Source organism: Paramormyrops kingsleyae, chromosome 3 (assembly GCF_048594095.1).
Source record: "Paramormyrops kingsleyae isolate MSU_618 chromosome 3, PKINGS_0.4, whole genome shotgun sequence".
Taxonomy (NCBI): domain Eukaryota; kingdom Metazoa; phylum Chordata; class Actinopteri; order Osteoglossiformes; family Mormyridae; genus Paramormyrops; species Paramormyrops kingsleyae.
The window spans coordinates 4190899-4212412 of NC_132799.1; the positions used below are offsets into that span (position 1 = coordinate 4190899).

The 21514-nt window shown below is 44.6% G+C and overlaps 3 protein-coding genes across 7 annotated transcripts; 2 read left to right on the forward strand and 1 right to left on the reverse strand.

Annotated features, from left to right (window-relative positions):
- Window positions 1-1994: 1994 nt before the first annotated feature.
- Window positions 1995-8639, reverse strand: LOC111835752 (cystatin-like). Of its 5 annotated transcripts, none has more exons than XM_023796368.2 (5): window positions 8598-8639; window positions 4333-4392; window positions 3417-3710; window positions 2706-2804; window positions 1995-2246 (listed from the first exon to the last, which is right to left on the reverse strand). In XM_023796368.2, exons 3-5 carry the CDS (start codon window positions 3612-3614, stop codon window positions 2163-2165), a joined length of 381 nt encoding a protein of 126 aa, XP_023652136.2. In that variant the 5' UTR covers window positions 3615-3710; window positions 4333-4392; window positions 8598-8639; the 3' UTR covers window positions 1995-2162. The 5 variants fall into 5 exon arrangements, with proteins under 5 accessions (XP_023652136.2, XP_023652135.2, XP_023652134.2 ...); XM_023796367.2 differs by lacking the exon at window positions 8598-8639 and adding an exon at window positions 8161-8222; XM_023796366.2 differs by lacking the exon at window positions 8598-8639 and adding an exon at window positions 6827-7320.
- LOC111835751 (cystatin-like) lies at window positions 8603-9749 on the forward strand. The gene is made up of 3 exons (XM_072709439.1): window positions 8603-8861; window positions 9062-9169; window positions 9517-9749. Exons 1-3 carry the CDS (start codon window positions 8616-8618, stop codon window positions 9646-9648), a joined length of 486 nt encoding a protein of 161 aa, XP_072565540.1. The 5' UTR covers window positions 8603-8615; the 3' UTR covers window positions 9649-9749.
- Window positions 9750-20010: 10261 nt separating this feature from the next.
- On the forward strand, window positions 20011-21172 carry LOC111835750 (cystatin-like). Its single transcript, XM_023796363.2, has 3 exons — window positions 20011-20281; window positions 20483-20590; window positions 20937-21172. The coding sequence occupies exons 1-3, from the start codon at window positions 20036-20038 to the stop codon at window positions 21066-21068; spliced, it is 486 nt and encodes a 161-aa protein (XP_023652131.1). The 5' UTR covers window positions 20011-20035; the 3' UTR covers window positions 21069-21172.
- Window positions 21173-21514: the final 342 nt, after the last annotated feature.

Consider the following 21514-nt stretch of genomic DNA (forward strand, 5'->3'; position numbering starts at 1 on the left):
CCAGGCTGTCCGTTATAACGTCTGCCATCCACCAGATGTCGCTGTTTAACAGCAACACTTTTCCCGCCACTTTGAGAGCGATGCCTCCTGTGCTTTATGAAGCTTCATCTGCCCATCACTACTCACAACTATTTGGCGACAGCCAACGTTCAGTCTACTAAGGGCTTCCCTCTCCGGCAGGCAGCTGCTGCTGGTGAGAGTGTCGTTTGTGTTGCTCAGCTCTGAGTGAAGTGGTCTTTGGTTTAAGGCCGCAATGCTCCCCAGCAACAGTTTGGGCAACAATGCATAGAATGATTTACCTAACTGTTTGTTTGTTAGGTGTGGGCCTACAATTGCTGTAGTTCCAAAAAGAGTTACTAGTGGTATTCATGGTAGTGTGCAAAAGGTGTTCTTGTATGTAATAACCAATGTTTTTACAGACTGCTGAAAACGAAACAAGCACTGGGCGTGGAGACATTTGGCTGATGCCTGATCCATCTAATAGGTATGAATCGGTGCGAATATTGGATCTAAAATTTAGTGGAATATTATCCAGTGTTTAACATATATTACATCAACTCTATATTAAAATCATATGAACTACTAGGCCTATTTATAATGGAACTTGTTTAAGCCAAGTGTAAACAGATTTTTACAGAATTATATGTTAATTTAGTAGTCTAAATAGTCTGATTTGGGAACCTTGTAAATAGAAAGTTCCTAAACCTAAGACAAGGACAGAGAACCCACCCCTATTCTAGTCCAAAGGTGTCAGGAGTTCTACGCACAGAGTGACACCCTTTGGGAAATACAACACGGGTAGGTAAGAGGGAAGCGATACGTACAACTTAATGCTGTTTCATTAAAAATAAGGATAGCCTTAAATGTGGCTCAGGGTGTTTATTATTATGCATTAAATAATACTGAAGATAAGATACTGTGCATGTAATACCGATTATGCAACTGTAGGTATGCCAATGTGACCTAATCAGAGCTGTGTGTTTTTTGAGGGGACCTGAGTTTTAAGTGGTACCATACTTAAGTAAGATGTGCATCTCCATCCGCCTTGTCACCCTGCGCGGGTTCTGCGGGTTCTGCTGTTAAACAGACACCATGTTTTCCAGAGGTTGCTGTGTTGTACTGTGGTCAGGGGATGTGCTGACAGTCCCACTCACCCACACTGATACCGCCACTCCCACACACACAGGGCAGACTGATTTAAGCCCCTTGGACTGGTTTCCTTTACTGCTCCCATCCCCCCCACCCCCACCTATAAAGCCAGACAGTTGTTTTCCTGTGAATAAAATCTCCTGCCAGAATGAAGAATGTCTAATTGCAAATGGAGTAGTGCAGGATTCTGGCTTGGAATTCTCAGCAACTAACAAAATAAAACTTTAAATATAAGGTTTTGGCTTGTTCACCTGGTCACTCAGGAAGTCCTGGCCTTGCTCACTCAGGGACCCACAGACAGTCCACGTTTATGCTCCCTCCCAGCTCCCTAGCAAAAACGTGGACTGTCTGTGGATTGGGAAACACTGAACTGAACAACTACAATTGAACATGACTAGCACAGTTAGGTCATGGAAGTGACCAAGGAGTTGCAAGTGAGCCAAGAAAATATCCCCCACACCGTTACACCACCAGCAGCCTGAATTGTTGCTACAAGGACGGATGGATCCATGCTTTCATGTTGTGTGTGAGATAAGCTACACGCACTGACTAGGCCAGCAGGCGGTCAGCTGACGTTTTGTTTTGTGGGGCCTGGATCTTTTCTTAAGCAGCTCTATGACTGAGGCTGAAAGCGGTGGCTGTACATTCCATATGTCTGTTTATTCACCATTTCTCCTTGCCTTTTGTTTTTGCCTTTTTATAAATGGTTATTATCAACACTAAACAAAAAGAAACTGTACACAAAACGAGCTTTGCAATGTACGTGCTGTTTATATTTTGAAATTTTAATAAATGTAGTTGTTAAGCTCTTGTTAAGTTTGTCTTGCAAATCTCAATCCAGGAGAATCCAGAACTCGATGCTGGGGTGGGCAAAAATTCTCATTTATTTGTTTCACGTTTCTGTCATACAAGGAAAACAATGAAGGAGAGTTTGCATTTTATTTTATTACATTGATCTTCACCTGCTCTGTTAACCTAAATGAATGATTTTATTATTTTTTTTTTTTATCAAATCAAGCGTCCCGACACTGACTCTTCAGGAGCTTGTTGCTGTTCTCCCAGGGCTGTTCCCACAGGCTGAGGTCACAGAGCAGCGTCTGCAGGAAGTTAGGGGAAACATTGCTTAGTTCTCTTTCATGGTTCCCTGATGATGAAATGAGCTGCTGAACCACGTCCATCATCGGACTCCCTCTCCAACCTTCAAGAAAAACACCTCAAGACCCATCCTCTCCATGAACTCCTCTACTAACCTGAGCCCATTTACACTCCTTCAATGTTCTGCTCCTTGAATAGTCTTATTATGTTCTTGCTCTGTTAGATCTTGTCGTGTAGTTCCTGCTCCAGTCCCTCATGCTCTTGTACCTGGACATTCCCTGGAAGTTCAGCCTAGCTGCACTTACCCCTAGTTGACTCCTTAACAGTGTGTATGTCTGTAATGGGCTATTTGCCTCACTTGTTCATCACTTTGGACAAAAGTTTCTGCTAAATATGTAACTATAGGTACTGAACGTCATCGGCATGTAAACTGTCCAGCCGTAAGCTTTTCAGACGCTCACCTTGGTGTTGCTGTCCTGAGGGCAGGATGTCATCTGCTGGTTTTGCTTCTCACAGCGCCCCACCTCCACCTCCAAGTAAAAGATGACTCCTGCCACCACCTAATTGACAATGGGGAGGGGGAAGGGAAACTGGTGTGTAGAAATTTCTAGAAATTAACCAGACTCTCATAATCACTTGTTCAGTGAAAGCTGGAGGGGGGGGGGGCAAGACTGTCCCAGAATTAGGGAGCGTGAAGCAGGGGTCACCCTGGTCAGATTGCCAGGTCGTTACTGGTCACACACACACACACACACACACACTACAGCCAGCTGAGAGACAAATAAAGACTAAAATAAAGACTGGGAGTGTTTCTACAGAGTCAGATCAGGCCACAATCCTGTCTATTAAGCTGCCAAACCAATAGGTGGCAGAAATCTATTCTTAATATGATGTGCTTTCTTAATATTAGTGTACATTCATAATGTGATTATTCCAGTTAAATCTCCAATTTATCTATCAGTTGGAAAACCTCTTTATTGACACTCATGCGTTTAGGTTTATACTGCAATCTGTTAGTTTTGGGAAAGTTGTTTAATATTTTCTTCACTACATTTTTTAAAAGTATTCAATTTTCTTACAATGTGTTAAGGCTGCAATTAAAAGCAATTTGAAGTTAGGATGGGTCCTCAAACATTCAACAGCTTCTGAGATCATCGAGATTACGGTCTCACCTGTGTCTTGGCTGAGATGACCTTTCCCAAAGCGTAGAAGTACTTGTCATTTGCCTGTTCATTGTACAATGTCATGGCGACGCGAGCGGCATCCATCACTAAGGGGCTATCGGGTGACTGCTCTACGGGTCCTCCAACCATCCGTGCCCCACAAGGGAACGCCAAGAGAAGTGTCACGCAGAGCCACCAAAAAGCCATCGTGAAATCTCAGCTTGCAGCTAGATAAGGTGATGGTGTTGAGCTCTGGCTGGTTTTTATAGCATCCGAAGCCGATCCACCCTGTTCTGCAGAATGCTGACAATGCACAAGCAGTACAAAGTCATACTTGCACAAGCAGTAGTGCAATAACTGAAATGTACATAACATACATCAAATAGGATATCTGAAATGCAGCTGACTTTGTAAATAGAATTGAATTCAATAGAGCTTTGTGCGGTGTGTATTAATGAATAGGTGCTATGTCACAATCAAATATTTTTCCCCATTATGCATTATCTTCTGGATCATTAGTCAATACCATGATACGTGCCTTTCTTAGACCTGCTAATGTCCATATTTGAGTTAAACGACTTCTCTCATAACATATCTGAGCTTGTTAAAATATGCTATTTTACCCTTATTATCTGCCCTTATTTTGCTGACATTCAACAAAAGACAACCTTCCTGTTCTTGACTTTGACCAAATACCGTTTGACTTATGCGTTATGTCACAGAGACAGAAGGTGCAAGCCTCCTTGCAGGAATTTCATCTCAGTGCTCAGAAATGCCCCAAAAGTAACATATTTAGAATGATGCTTTTTATACAGGTGATTTAAAAAGCTGCAGAACAGCTTTTATGTACCTAAACATAAAACATATTATGTTTACTCCAAAGAAACACAATCTGAATATATTGTATAGTACAGTGTTACTCAACCCAGTCCTCTGGGATCCCCGGCCAGTCCACGTTTTTGATTCCTCCCAGCTCCCAGTGCACCTGTACCAGATATTCGGTGTTAAATTATATGTGTATGTAATGTGTGTCTTGCTCCAGATACCTGAAGGGGATAATAGATGAAGCTGTAATGAACATGATTGTACTGGATGCTATAATAGTATAAGAACATAAATTTACAGATGAGAGGAGGCCATTCGGCCCATCAAGCTCATTTGGGGCGAACTTAACTAATAGCTCAGAGTTGTTAAAAATCTTATCTAGCCCTGATTTAATGGAACCCAGGGTTTTAGCTTGCACTACACTAGCAGGAAGACTATTCCATACTCTACACGCTGTGTAAAGAAGTGTTTTCTCAAATTCATTTTAAAATGTTCTCCCACTAATTTCCACTTATGGAACGAGTATGCTCAGCCCTTTTCTGTAGCAAAGAATGCTGGATTGCTGGATTTAAGGAGTTTGTAAGAATACTTGAACTTACTTACACTCTATCACTAATGGACAGTGAACGATTTTTTTGCAAAGTTTCCCCCAGGTCTGCTAAGAGTATAATCAGCTAGTTGGTTAATTTAAAGTATTATGGTTATATTTATGCAGTGTAGTGTAGTACCAGGCATATGTGATGGGGAAAAGTTTTCTGAAGCAATGAAGTTTTAAATCAATTACTTGACGCTTTGTAAAACTAAAGCATTCTAGCGACGGTCCTACAGCCGTGTCCATTGATCTCCTCATATCTGCTGCACATTCTGCTGTAAACTTTTTCACTGCTGCTTGGGCATTTGTGGAGCTGCAGAAACCAACATTGTTAAACCTGGGATCCCGCAGAGTGGGAATGTGCATAACACTCATGGTCTCCCATACAGATATTTTTCCATAATCATTCTTACCAGGGTATTGGCAAGGTGAACGGCCTTCTCATCTGCCAGTTTTGAGCTTCAGGACTGCCTCAGCATTTTCACAAGTGGTATCACTTCTAACCCCGACACTGTCTTTTCCTCTGCCAAAGCTACAGTGGCCAGTTGGAAAGGTTTGAGCACTCCTATACACTTTTACTGAGTGATACTCTTCATAGCTCAGTAGGGTAACATCAGTTTTTAAACTGACCACGGCAGCCCCACTGGCTGTGTTGTTGAACATGCACTGCAGCACTGCAAAGGTGCTGTTCCAGCGAGTGTCCACTTCTTGAATCGGTTTCGAAACTGGCATACCCATCTCCACTGGAACCAGAGGCTTTGGCACCACAATCCTTCTCAGCCATGCTATGGTCAAATCGAACCCAGGGGTTTGCTCAATTGCCTTTTAAACGGTACGGCTAAGAGCATGTGCAGTACAAGCAGTGTGGCAGAGCTTCACTGTATCAGCACAGGTAATGATGTTGGCAGCTGTTTCAGTGAGATATGTACCCCTGTGCAGTGAGGTCCACATGTCTGTTCTCAGGCTTACAGCTGATGCCTCATTCCCTTCCACCATCCAGCTCTGCTACAGAAAAGGGCTGAGTATTCAGTACAATCATGTTCATTATGGCTTCATCTCTTATGTCCTTCCGGATACCTTGAGCAAAACACTATATATATATATATATATATATATATATATATATATATACACTCACCTAAAGGATTATTAGGAACACCTGTTCAATTTCTCATTAATGCAATTATCTAATCCACCAATCACAATTGGTCCTGGTCAAGACAATCTCCTGAGCTCCAAACTGAATGTCAGAATGGGAAAGAAACTGGTGGTAGGCTGGTGGTGGTGGTGTAATGGTGTGGAGGATGTTTTCTTGGCACACTTTAGGCCCCTTAGTGCCAATTGGGCATCGTTTAAATGCCACAGCCTACCTGAGCATTGTTTCTGACCATGTCCATCCCTTTATGACCACCATGTACCCATCCTCTGATGGCTACTTCCAGCAGGATAATGCACCATGTCACAAAGCTCGAATCATTTCAAATTGGTTTCTTGAACATGACAATGAGTTCACTGTACTAAAATGGCCCCCACAGTCACCAGATCTCAACCCAACAGAGCATCTTTGGGATGTGGTGGAATGGGAGCTTCATGCCCTGGATGTTCATCCCACAAATCTCCATCAACTGCAAGATGCTATCCTATCAATATGGGCCAACATTTCTAAAGAATGCTTTCAGCACCTTGCTGAATCAATGCCACGTAGAATTAAGGCAGTTCTGAAGGCGAAAGGGGGTCAAACACCGTATTAGTATGGTGTTCCTAATAATCCTTTAGGTGAGTGTGTATATATATATATATATATATATATATATATATATATATATATATATATATATATATATATATATATATACACATACACATACATACACACACACACACATGTAATTTATTATTACTGCAGGCCAGTTGCTGAGAGCAGATCAGACACGGGACCTTACATGAGAAGATGAATATTCATGTACCGAGGAATGATTACTTTTATATTTTTCTGACCTACCTTAGTTGGAGATAACACAGCAAAACGTTCCCAAATGTGAGAACGAGTCCTTTTCCTAGACTGTTCCATTGCTATCAGTTTCATTTTAACTCGTAATTCGTAAATTCCGAGCTTGTAGTCGGAAATTTAACTGGAAGGCCCCCTGAAGTCGGAATTGTAGATCGTGAACTGGGAGGAATCTAATCGACCCCGAACTCAGCCATCTTGAATTTAAATATAACGCAGGATAAGCTCCTCGTCGTTTGCTTCCTCGTAGCGCCCATCGCCACGATGCCCGGGGCTCCCTTTTACGTGCCCACCGACTCGTACGATGTGCCGCAAGCGGCCCGTTTTGCCGTAGCCGTAGCCGCCTCTATCCGCCTTGTTTGCACCATGCGCAGGTGTCGCTGTTAAATGACCGCCGCGGTTTTCCCTTGCAGAGGCTGCTGTGTCGTCTCATGGTGTACACGATTCCCAGGAAGGGCAGAACGATGCTAATTGAGAAGAGATGCATCGACAGTCCCCTTCGTCCACCCTACTATCGCCGTTCCCTCACACAAGGGACACACTGATTTGCGCCCATTCTGGTTCTGGTCCCGTATCTTTCATAAAAACCCGGACAACTTTCCTATGAATGAAATATTTGCCAAAATGAAGGATGTCTAAATATGGATGGATAATGCAAGATTCTGGCTTGGACTAATGAAAAACTAATAGTACAACTAAGTACCACATTTGGTGTGTGGGGTTGTTTTTTTCCACCCCCCGGTCAGCTTACCTCATTATAACGTATTTAAATTATACATTTATTTGTACACTACTATAATTTGAAAAGCGTTTGAAACACCTGTACTGTATTTTGAAATCGTCAGTAAAATTAAGCAAATAGCGACCCTGTCCGTTTTATTACCTCATATCTGTAGCGCGCACCAAACGCAGGGCCTGACTATCTGTTACAGAATATCTGCATTTTTGACTGAAGTTACGGGGCAGCCATGAACGTGAATGTTCTTTTCTTTGTTGCAAACTTCTTCTCATACCATTTAACCTACTAACATTGTATAAGTTTCAGTTACAGTTATTATTGGAAAAACAATCACAAATGACAATTTTCTTCAGTCCAGTGTTTCTAATTGTGCCAATTCCATTTGTAATTTCATTACAACCACATATTTGTAACATTAGGTTTTACATCTTGACATAAATGCATTTATGTTGTCTTACACTGTTTCCTTTTCAACTAAATAGATCAAATAAAAAAGTAGCACTCAAAACTACAGTGTGCCTCCAACTCACGTAGCAACCCGGGTTACAAGCCATAGGCTTTACAAAGTGCCGGCAGAGCTGTGTCTTACCCCCAGTATCTCCAGGTTACATATGCGCTGCACTTTACAAGCCTTTATGTCGCGGTCACGGTATGAATAATTTACCACGTGTGCACGCGACAGTGAGAGCGTTTTATTGTTTTGCACATGTCCATTCAGGGGCTCCTTAGATATTTGATCTCGGCGAGAAATAACTATTTTTGAGAAGATTGCAACTCCATATTGTTTACAAATCACCAAGATGATCAGTTGACCAGTTCATGTTCAATTTTAAGAAGCATATGAACAGAATATCTAATTATTCAGGTGCAAATACTACCCACACGTAGGTAAGGCTAGATCACACCAAGTATGAGTAGTGAATAATGGCCTGCAGTCTTCATCAAGTAATTATCTACTAATTGTATAATCAGCTGATTGGTTAATTTAAATAATTATGGTTATATTTATGCGGGGTAGTGTAGTACCGCTCATGTGTTGTTGTAATGGCAGTGCTTTTCTTTCCGCAGCTCCTCGCCATTTGCTTCCTCGTAGCGCCCATCGGCTACGTCATGGCCGAGACGCCCGCGATGCCCGGGGCGCCCGCGATGCCTGGGGCTCCCTCCGACGTGCCCTCGGACCGGTGTGAAGTGCGGCAAGCGGCCTGGTTTGCCGTAGCCGCGTACAATGCGGCGGCGTCCCAGGAGAATTATGCCTACAAACTCACGGCTATAGTATCCTCTCAAACTCAGGTATTGCACTCTTTTTCTCGCCCCAAAACGCAACAGGATTTCAAAACTGTAACTGTGAATGACCGAGCTTCGGCGTATTCTCTGTAATTGCACAAACACCGCGCTCCATTGATTTTGTTTTGTGCGACAGTCCATTTCTGGTTCTATTTGTCCTTATGAGCGAAGTATGAGACATGAACTCGCGTCCCCCATCTCTGCAGGTTGTGGCAGGTCTGAACTACATCTTGACCACAGAACTGGGCCTGACTTGGTGCATGAAAGCGCAGGCGATGGACCCGGAAACCTGTCCTTTGCAAGTAAACGGGAAGGTAAATGCGCACCTGACGCAGACCCTAATCTTGGTTAAAACTGCACTTGCAAAACGCGTATCGCTTCCCACTTGGATATTCAGTCTGTTTCTCAAGGGTTAGCTTCTAATGTGGGGTCAGGTGCTTTTATGCATTATAATATTTAAAGAGAAGATGCTGTGCGTGTAATACCGATGTAAGCATGCCGTTTTGGCTAACTCCGAATTGAGTATATTCCGATATGTTGACAATATCCAGCGGTATTTTTAAACGGTACCACACTTAATTAGGATGTGCGTCTCTATTCGCCTTGTCTGCAGCCTGCGCAGGTGGCGCTGTTAAATGACCGCCGCGTTTTTCCCTTGCAGAGGCTGCTGTGTCGCTTCGTCGTGTACACGATTCCCTGGGAGGGCAAAGCTCTGCTGACGGAGAAGACATGCATCGACGTTCCCCCTAGTCCACGCTGCTTTCGCCGTTCCCTCAAAGAAGGGACACGCTGATTTGCGCCCATTTTGGCTCTGCTCCCGTGTCTTTCGTATAAACCCGGACAACTTTCCTATGACTGTTACATTTGCTGAAATAAATGTCTGGAGTAATGGAAGATTTGTCTTGTACTTCTGAAACTAACAGTACAGTTATGCACCGCCTTTGGGGGGGTTGGTTTTTCTCCTAGCTCAGCGCTGTCTGTGCAGAATGTAAGGTCGGTGACCTCTTTGGCTGATACGATTGTGCCACTGGATGGCAGTACAAGCTACTCTTTATGTATTTGTCAGGTTAGTGTGCCGATATTGAACGATTATTGGTCTGAATGCAACCAAGCCAAATATTACATCTGAGGTAAATCTAAAACCGGGCAAAACTGAATATGCCTTCCCAAAAAAACACATCAAGATTCGGAAACTGCTAAAGTGTCTGTGAATGACAGAGCTGAAATGGTATTCATTATTTAATAGCAGGAATTAAAATTTGCATATTGAAGCGTTTACACGACAATGCATCAGAAATAAGCAACGTCCTTATGCTTCACCGTATTTACCAGGGGTGTAACAATGCATCGATTTGAATCGATTCAAAGGCAGAAGTATTGTTTTCATGATCCACTCCGACGTATATATGGTCTACGCCAGGGGTGCCCAATACGTCGATCGCGATCTACTGGTCGATTGCAAATGTAGAGTGGGTAGATCGCATAGTATAAAACAGGGTTCTTCAACTCTGGACCTCGATTCCAAATCCAGGCCGTGTTTTCAGTTCTCTCAGGTAGTTTAATAATGACTGATTCTGATTGGTCAGAGGCTTCACACCTGACTGACAGGTAAAGGAAGGCTGGAAAACCAGCAGTGCTCGGACCTCGAGGACCGTGAGTTGAATAACCCTGGTATAAAAAGTAGAGGCTGGATGACGCGTTCAACCGCGCCAGCTGCTGCAAAACTCCGGCAAGCGGCCGAGTCCCCTGGTCAGCTTCCAATTTATTTCTACTAATAGGGGTATGAAAATGAATGGGGGAGCTGGACCAAGGAAGAAGCCAAAAACCTACCACTTCCATACGGAATGGTAGGAGGACTTTTTTTTTCTTCCACCATGTGTTACGTGCCGTTGTTTTCACCCCGCCTCCACGTCCGAACTCCGCCCACGACCGTGCCCGCTAGATCTGCCCTGGCTCCACCCCCACCTCCGGGCCCCGCCTTCGATTCCTACTCGACCCCGTCACTTCCGTCCGGAGAGGGATAAGAGCCGGACAGAGAGACACTTCGCTAGCTTAGCTCATTACTTGATTATTGTTGGATTGCTTTCTTGGTTTGGATATTTGTGTATGACTTTTGATTTCCTTGACTTACGATTCTTTGCCTTACCCCTTTTTGTACTTTCGCCCGGTTTTGCTTGCTTTTCTGGTTATCGATCTTTTGCTTGTTTTTTGGTTTACGTCTTCGCGCGCCCCTCAAACATTGACGCTTTGCTGTGTGTATGTTTTGTGTGATTGTTTGGTGCTTAGGGAGTGATTGCCGGTTTTGTTTGGAAGTTTTTGTGACTGTTTTTGGATAGGGAGTAAGGAGTATCACTTGTTGTTTGGTTTTACACTTAGTTAAGTTAGAATTGGGTTGTGTTGGATAAATGGGTTTTTGTTTCTTATTTTGGCGATAATCACTCCTGAGTCTTTCCGCACCTAGACCATTTGTTCTGTGTCTGTCCTGCGTGAATAAAAAATATAAAAAGCTATAAAAATATACCCTTTGTCCACGTGTGTTCCCTTGTACACCACACCCTGTGTTGCCCTCGTTCCCCTTTCCCCATTCCCTTCCTCTGTTACGACCCTAGTCTAGGGTTTAGGGTGTAACAGAAATTGGGGGCTCGTCCGGGATATTGTCCGGCCCAGGATACTCCTGTCCGGGATTTTCCTGTCCAGGATATTCCTGTCCGGGAATTGTTTTGTCTGGGATTGTCCTGTCTGGGATTTCGTCATTCCTCTGTGTTGTCTTTCCGTTACTTTCGGTTTTGCTTGGCGGATTGACTATAGTGGGTATAGTTGGTGTACTTGGGATTGCAGGATGGCTACCTTTGACTTGCTTGAGTTTACCCTGAACCCCACGCAGGAGCGCTTTGAAGCTTGCAGGAAAGCTGACCTAGTAGCCATTGCGGGGTTTTTCAACGTGGGGATTCCGATCTGTGCGTCGAAGCAAGAAATTAAGCAGGTCCTGTACGACGAGTTAGTCATGCAGGGTATTCTACCCGAGCCTGGTGATCTTTCGGGTGTTGCACCTTGCCCGCCCCGGTCTCCTGTGTCGGCGGAAGCAGAAGGCCCGGTGCATGGATCCCGGAGGTCCCGGCTCGACTAAGGAGGAGATTCTCCTCACAATTCGGCTACGAGAAACCGAATTGGAGATTAAGAAGCAGGATTGCCAAGCCCAGCTCTTACGCATTAGGGCTTTGGAGTTGGAGGCGGAACGGGATGCTAACATGAAAAGGGCGAGGGCAGGTCCAACACCGCCTGTTCCTCACCCTCGTAAGGTAAGCTCGCCCCTTGATGCCGACCGCTCCACCGCTCGTGCCGGTGTAGGCTCACTGGACGAGAGTGTGCGTCCTAATGCTCCATCTCCCCCGGTTTCTACTCGACCTCCTGAGAGGGAACCTATTGGCTTTGATGTAAGCCGTCACATTGGACTTGTGCCCATTTTTAGGGAAAATGAGGTAGACGCTTACTTCCCCATCTTCGAGCGCATCGCGACCACCTTGAATTGGCCCCGGCATCTTTGGTCGTTGCTGCTGCAATGCAAACTAGTGGGGAAGGCTCAAGAGGTCTGTTCAGCCCTTGGTCTGGAGCAAAGTCTTGATTACGACATTGTGAAGGCTACAGTTTTGAGAGCTTACGAGTTAGTGCCTGAAGCCTATCGGCAGAATTTCAGGAAGCTTTATAAATCCGCTACGCAAACCCACGGGGAATTCGCTCGAGAAAAGGCCATATTGCTAGATATATGGTGTACTGCTAGCAGTGTGACTGACTTTAATCAGCTAAAGGAACTGATTTTATTGGAGGAGTTTAAGAATTGTGTACCCGACCGTGTAGTCGTCTACTTGAATGAACAGAAAGTTACGACTCTCGTTGAAGCTGCTACCTTGGCTGATGAGTTTGTACTGACGCACCGTACTGTGTTTGCCCCTACCCCTTTGCCACGCAAAGTCCTACAACTTAGTCCTAGACCGATATCGGAAAAGGCTACTCCGGTAACCTCGTCTACGGAAACCCGTAGTTATTATTGCCATGAAATTGGTCACCTCATTTCAGTTTGTCCTGCGTTACAACGCAAGAACACTCGTTTAAATGTGAAAAAGGTACTTGTGACAGATTGTGTTCCCGTCTCTGATGCTCCGATATCACCTAACTCTGTGGAACCCTCCTTCCAGCCTTTTGTTTTCCCTGGTTTTGTTTCTCTGGGGAACTTTGATGTTAAGTGTCCCATCACGATATTGCGGGACACTGGTGCTGCTCAGTCCTTCATATTGGACTCTGTGTTAACCTTTGATAACTCGTCCTATGCTGGTTATGACGTACTAGTTCAAGGTATCGAGTTAGGAACAATGAGAGTGCCTCTCCACCGGGTTCATCTACAAACCAATGATTTTTCGGGTGTTGTGAAAGTTGCTGTTCGACCTCGACTTCCTGTTTCGGGTGTATCTTTTATTTTGGGGAATGACATTGCGGGAGGTAAGGTAGTTCCTCTACCTGAGGTAGCGTCAGAACCAGAGAGTGGCTCTGACAACTTTGAAAATGATTTCCCTGATGCATTTCCCGCTTGTGTCCTTACTTGTGCCCAAGCTCGGCAATTCGCAGACATTGACCTGGCTGATTCCTTCATGGCTGATCGAGATGTACCTATTCTGCCCCCGTGTGCTAGTCCCCCACTTGGGAAAGAACCAGCTTTACCTCAAGTTATAGATGATATATGTACTCGAAAGGATCTGGTCGCAGCTCAGGGAGCTGACCCGTCTCTGACGGAGTGTTTTGATTTAACCGTAGAAAAAGCGACCTTAGCAGACCATTCAGTGGCGTACTTTGTTGATCAGGGTCTGTGGATGCGGAAGTGGACACCTCCTCAGACTCCTTTGGATTGGGCTATACTATTTCAGATAGTAGTTCCGTGTACCCATAGAGACCAGGTACTAGCTTTGGCTCATGACCACCCGTGTTCTGGACACTTAGGCATTAGAAAGACGCTCGCTCGTGTACTAAAGTACTTCTATTGGCCTGGTATAAATTTGGAGGTTAAGAAATACTGCCGCTCGTGTCACATTTGTCAGCTGGTAGGGAAGCTAAATCAGGTAATTCCCCCTGCGCCCTTGCGTCCTGTCCCAGCTATCGGGGAACCATTTGGACATGTTATCATCGATTGTGTGGGTCCCTTGCCTAAAACTCACTCTGGGAATAATTATATTTTCACCCTAATGTGTGCCGCTACTCGTTACCCGGAGGCGATACCTATTTGGAGTTTACGTACCAAAGGAGTGGTACGAGCTCTAATTAAGTTTTGTACCACTTTCGGTTTACCGAAGTACGTGCAGTCTGACCAGGGTTCAAATTTCACGTCCCTGTTATTTTCCCAAGTGTTGCAGGAATTGAATGTTCGACACCGGGTCTCCAGTGCCTATCACCCGGAGTCTCAGGGTGCTCTTGAGCGGTTTCACCAGTCATTTAAAACAATGCTACGGACCTTTTGTTTAGAGGCCGGAAGGGATTGGGACGAGGGAATCCCTCTACTTCTGTTTGCCATTCGAGATACCATACAGGAATCCACCGGGTTCAGCCCAGCTGAGCTCGTTTTTGGACACACCGTGCGCGGACCTTTAAAGGTCCTCCAAGAACAGTGGTTGTCCCCTGATCCGTCCCCTGATCCATCCCCTCAGAATAGGAACGTATCGATGTTTGCTAAGTCGTTACGTGAACGCCTTAGTGCGGCTCGGGAACTGGCCAAGCGTTCGCTATGGTCATCGCAGAAGAAGATGAAGGCTCGGTTCGATGTGAAAGCCAGAGAGCGTACTTTCCAGGAGGGAGATCGAGTGTTGGTCCTTTTACCCCTGCCTGGTTCGTCTTTACAAGCGCGTTTCTCAGGTCCTTATAAAATAAAGGAAAAGCTTAGTCCTCTCAATTATGTCATCGAAACCCCAGATCGAAAGCGAAAAACCCGATTGTGTCATGTAAACATGTTAAAATCGTATGTTGATCGCACAGTCTCTGTCCCTTCGTCCGCTCCTGTTGTGCTCCCCTCTGCCCTCGTTAATGTGCCGGTGCGAGACTACTCGCCGGAAATCGATGGTTTACATCTTGGCCGGAATTGTTTGCCCTGTGTTCGTGCCCTTGAAACCCTTACGGAAAGGCTTGATCATTTGCCCCGCGCCGCCAAGTCAGATATCCAAGCCCTAATACGTAGATTCCCCTCACTATTCTCCGACACCCCTTCGTAGACCCCTGTTTTGGTTCACGACATCGACGTGGGAGATCATGTCCCCATTAAACAACACCCCTATCGTGTTAGTCCTAGGAAGCGGGAGCAACTACAGAAAGAGACGGATTACCTATTGGAAACGGGTTTCGCTATCCCTAGTTCTAGCCCGTGGAGTTCCCCTTGTTTGCTTGTTCCAAAACCTGACGGTACGTTCCGTTTTTGTACAGATTATCGAAAAGTGAATGCTGTTACCAAACCAGACGCTTTTCCCCTTCCCCGAATGGAAGACTGTGTAGACCGCATTGGTTCCGCCAAATTTGTCACAAAACTCGACCTCCTGAAAGGTTACTGGCAGGTTCCATTGACCCCTCCTGTTTCGGAAATTTCTGCATTCGTCACCCCAGACACCTTCATGCAGTACACAGTTATGTCATTCGGATTGCGAAATGCCCCGGCTACGTTCCAACGACTTATTCTGGGAGATGTGCAAAATTGTGAAGCATACTTAGATGACGTAGTCGTGTACTCTGATTCGTGGGAGCATCATTTGGCAACGTTGGAACAAGTGTTTATTAGGCTCAGGGATGCTTCCTTAGTATTAAATCTGGAGAAATGTGAGTTCGGTCAGGGCACGGTTACGTACCTTGGTAAGCTAGTGGGACGCGGAACAGTGAAGCCTGTCGACGCCAAGGTCCAGGCTATAACATCTTTCCCTATTCCCAAAACTAGAAAGGACCTTCGTCGCTTCCTAGGCATGGCAGGCTATTATCGTTGCTTTTGCCGAAATTTCTCCGATGTTGTGTTGCCCCTCACTAACTTACTTCGTAAGGACGCCCAAATGATGTGGTCTGCTGAGTGTCAGTCGGCTTTTGACGCGGTAAAATCGTTACTCTCCAGTTCCCCTGTATTAGCTACCCCTGACTTCGGTAAACCTTTCAAGTTAGAAGTTGATGCCAGTGGTACCGGTGCCGGCGCCGTCCTTCTCCAGGAGGATGATGCAGGTCTGGACCACCCTGTCTGCTATTGGTCGAAGAAATTTGTCAAACACCAATTGGCATATAGCACTATTGAGAAGGAAGCCCTTGCGTTATTACTTGCCCTACAGCAGTTCGAAGTATACGTAGGTGACAGTGTTCAGCCAGTGGTCATGTTCACGGACCACAACCCCCTGCTTTTTCTGAATAGGATGCGGAATAACAACCAACGTCTCATGCGCTGGTCTTTGATTATACAGGCTTTCAATTTGCAGATTCTCCACAAAAAAGGAGCCAGCAACCTGGTGGCGGATGCCCTCTCACGTTCCTGTTAAATTTGTAATGTGAATATGTAATGTGTAATTGTGTTAGAAATTATGAACCCTACAAGGTTCACACTTATGGGGGGGGGGTGTTACGTGCCGTTGTTTTCACCCCGCCTCCACGTCCGAACTCCGCCCACGACCGTGCCCGCTAGACCTGCCCTGGCTCCACCCCCACCTCCGGGCCCCGCCTTCGATTCCTACTCGACCCCGTCACTTCCGTCCGGAGAGGGATAAGAGCCGGACAGAGAGACACTTCGCTAGCTTAGCTCATTACTTGATTATTGTTGGATTGCTTTCTTGGTTTGGATATTTGTGTATGACTTTTGATTTCCTTGACTTACGATTCTTTGCCTTACCCCTTTTTGTACTTTCGCCCGGTTTTGCTTGCTTTTCTGGTTATCGATCTTTTGCTTGTTTTTTGGTTTACGTCTTCGCGCGCCCCTCAAACATTGACGCTTTGCTGTGTGTATGTTTTGTGTGATTGTTTGGTGCTTAGGGAGTGATTGCCGGTTTTGTTTGGAAGTTTTTGTGACTGTTTTTGGATAGGGAGTAAGGAGTATCACTTGTTGTTTGGTTTTACACTTAGTTAAGTTAGAATTGGGTTGTGTTGGATAAATGGGTTTTTGTTTCTTATTTTGGCGATAATCACTCCTGAGTCTTTCCGCACCTAGACCATTTGTTCTGTGTCTGTCCTGCGTGAATAAAAAATATAAAAAGCTATAAAAATATACCCTTTGTCCATGTGTGTTCCCTTGTACACCACACCCTGTGTTCCCCTCGTTCCCCTTTCCCCATTCCCTTCCTCTGTTACACCCTAAACCCTAGACTAGGGTCGTAACACAAGTCATATTCAATGTGCATTTTCCTCATCTGTCAGTCTACCTTTACTATTCCGAAGAAGAGAAATGCGGAGCGACATTTTCGGACTGTTCATAAAAACTACGACATTAACTTCCCTCCGAAAAGCGCAGAGGTGGAAATTTCAGGTCCAGAAAGTACAAATCCAGACCAGGATTTTGTTTCAACCAACCAGTGGAGTACTCTGTAACTGTGACTCTTTATGCTCAACTGGTTGGTTGAAACTAAATCACGATCTGGATTTGTACTTTCTGGATCTGAAATTTCCACCTCTGTAAAAGCGAGCTGAGAAAGAGAAAGGTGAAGGAACTGAAATTCCAGTTCAATTAAAAAATACTTCATACCAAAGGGAAATTAATAATAAGAATACTCAATGTTTTTATACATATGTTTTGCATTTTTATAGTTGGTAGATCATTCTGACTTGGTCATTTATAAGTAGCTCGCAAGCTAGCATACCTCCAAAGCGTGTGTTTGGTACGGGAGGTGACGCTACGCTTTCCTGAACACACAATCTCCTGAACACGTTGACTATTTAATTTTTCTTAAAAAAAAAAAAAAAAAAAAAACCTCTCAAAGGAGATTACTGACATACTTGTTTCACCGCAGAAGTCAGTCATGTTAATCTTCCTCATTCTACATGTCTGTCCATGCAATGTTTTTTATTTTTTTACCTTATTGCACTTTATTTTGCTTGTTTTATGGGACAAAATGGCAATTATATTTGCCTTTTTAAATTCATTGAAATGTAAAGGATTGTGTGAAATGTAATAATTTCGACTACTAACCCCAGTATCGAACTGAATCGGATCGTATCGTATCGTGGGAATTTCTGAGGTATAAAAAAAAAATCGAACCGTTGGCTTAAGGAATCGATATTGTATCGTATCGCGAGGAAAGCTGTGATTTACTCCCCTAGTATTTACCTATATGTGGTAAGTGCTGCTCGTTTGATGTGACATGAACTCGCTTCCCCCATCTCTATGGAGGGTGTGACAGGTCTGAACTACTTCTTGACCACGGAACTGGGCCTGACTTGGTGCATGAAATCGCAGGCGTGGGACATGGAAACCTGTCCTTTGCAAGTAAACGGGAAGGTAAACGCACACCTGACACAGAAGAAACCCTTTGGGAAACGGAATGAGTATCCAAGTGGGAAGCGACACTTGTTTTGTAAATGCAGTTTTAACTAAGATTATGTTAACTTTTAATGTGGGTCATGTGCTTTTAAGCATTACCTAATATTAAAGATAAGATGCCGTGCATGTAATACCGACAATGTAATTGTAAGCATGCCGATTTGGCCAACTCCGAGGAAGGTTTAAACGGCACCGTACTCGATTAGGGTGTGTGTCTCTATCCGCCTTGTCTGCACCATGCGCAGGTGTCGCTGTTAAATGACCGCCGCGGTTTTCCCTTGCAGAGGCTGCTGTGTCGTCTCATGGTGTACACGATTCCCAGGAAGGGTAGAATGATGCTAATTGAGAAGAGATGCATCGACAGTCCCCTTCGTCCACGCTACTATCGCCGTTCCCTCACACAAGGGACACACTGATTTGCGCCCATTTTGGTTCTGGTCCGGTATCTTTCATAAAAACCCCGACAACTTTCCTATGAATGAAATATTTGCCAAAATGAAGGATGTCTAAATATGGATGGATAATGCAAGATTCTGGCTTGGACTAATGAAAAACTAATAGTACAACTAAGTACCACATTTGGTGTGTGGGGTTGTATTTTTCCAGCCCCCGGTCAGCTTACCTCATTATAACGTATTTAAATTATACATTTATTTGTACACTACTATAATTTGAAAAGCGTTTGAAACACCTGTACTGTATTTTGACATCGTCAGTAAAATTAAGCAAATAGCGACCCTGTCCGTTTTATTACCTCATATTTGTAGCGCGCACCAAACGCAGGGCCTAACTATCTGTTACAGAATATCTGCATTTTTGACTGAAGTTACGGGGCAGCCATGAACGTGAATGTTCTTTTCTTTGTTGCAAACTTCTTCTCATACCATTTAACCTACTAACATTGTATAAGTTTCAGTTACAGTTATTATTGGAAAAACAATCACAAATGACAATTTTCTTCAGTCCAGTGTTTCTAATTGTGCCAATTCCATTTGTAATTTCATTACAACCGCATATTTGTAACATTAGGTTTTACATCTTGACATAAATGCATTTATGTTGTCTTACACTGTTTCCTTTTCAACTAAATAGATCAAATAAAAAAGTAGCACTCAAAACTACAGTGTGCCTCCAACTCACGTAGCAACCCGGGTTACAAGCCATAGGCTTTACAAAGTGCCGGCAGAGCTGTGTCTTACCCCCAGTATCTCCAGGTTACATATGCGCTGCACTTTACAAGCCTTTATGTCGCGGTCACGGTATGAATAATTTACCACGTGTGCACGCGACAGTGAGAGCGTTTTATTGTTTTGCACATGTCCATTCAGGGGCTCCATAGATATTTGATCTCGGAGAGAAATAACTATTTTTGAGAAGATTGCAACTCCATATTGTTTACAAATCACCAAGATGATCAGTTGACCAGTTCATGTTCAATTTTAAGAAGCATATGAACAGAATATCTAATTATTCAGGTGCAAATACTACCCACACGTAGGTAAGGCTAGATCACACCAAGTATGAGTAGTGAATAATGGCCTGCAGTCTTCATCAAGTAATTATCTACTAATTGTATAATCAGCTGATTGGTTAATTTAAATAATTATGGTTATATTTATGCGGGGTAGTGTAGTACCGCTCATGTGTTGTTGTAATGGCAGTGCTTTTCTTTCCGCAGCTCCTCGCCATTTGCGTCCTCGTAGCGCCCATCGGCTACGTCATGGCCGAGACGCCCGCGATGCCCGGGGCGCCCGCGATGCCTGGGGCTCCCTCCGACGTGCCCTCGGACCGGTGTGAAGTGCGGCAAGCGGCCTGGTTTGCCGTAGCCGCGTACAATGCGGCGGCGTCCCAGGAGAATTATGCCTACAAACTCACGGCTATAGTATCCTCTCAAACTCAGGTATTGCACTCTTTTTCTCTCCCCAAAACGCAGCAGGATTTCAAAACTGTAACTGTGAATGACCGAGCTTCGGCGTATTCTCTGTAATTGCACAAACACCGCGCTCCATTGATTTTTGTTTTGCGCGACAGTCCATTTCTGGTTCTATTTGTCCTTATGAGCGAAGTATGAGACATGAACTCGCGTCCCCCATCTCTGCAGGTTGTGGCAGGTCTGAACTACATCTTGACCACAGAACTGGGCCTGACTTGGTGCATGAAAGCGCAGGCGATGGACCCGGAAACCTGTCCTTTGCAAGTAAACGGGAAGGTAAATGCGCACCTGACGCAGAACCTAATCTTGGTTAAAACTGCACTTACAAAACGCGTATCGCTTCCCACTTGGATATTCAGTCTGTTTCTCAAAGGTTAGCTTCTAATGTGGGGTCAGGTGCTTTTATGCATTATAATATTTAAAGAGAAGATGCTGTGCGTGTAATACCGATGTAAGCATGCCGATTTGGCAACTCCGAATTGAGTATATTCCTATCTGTTGACCATATCCAGCGGTATTTTTAAACGGTACCACACTTAATTAGGACGTGCGTCTCTATCCGCCTTGTCTGCACCCTGCGCAGGTGGCGCTGTTAAATGACCGCCGCGTTTTTCCCTTGCAGAGGCTGCTGTGTCGCTTCGTCGTGTACACGATTCCCTGGGAGGGCAAAGCTCTGCTGACGGAGAAGACATGCATCGACGTTCCCCCTAGTCCACGCTGCTTTCGCCGTTCCCTCAAAGAAGGGACACGCTGATTTGCGCCCATTTTGGCTCTGCTCCCGTGTCTTTCGTATAAACCCGGACAACTTTCCTATGACTGTTACATTTGCTGAAATAAATGATGTCTGGAGTAATGGAAGATTTGTCTTGTACTTCTGAAACTAACAGTACAGTTATGCACCGCCTTTGGGGTGTTTGGGGGGTTGGTTTTTCTCCTAGCTCAGCGCTGTCGGTGCAGAATGTAAGGTCGGTGACCTCTTTGGCTGATACGATTGTGCCACTGGATGGCAGTACAAGCTACTCTTTATGTATTTGTCGGGTTAGTGTGCCGATATTTAACGATTATTGGTCTGAATGCAACCAAGCCAAATATTAGATCTCAGGTAAATCTAAAACCGGGCAAAACTGAATATGCCTTCCCTGTTATATCGCGAAGGGCTAAACTCGGGCTTCAATGTGTTAAAGCCTTTGACTTATAAAT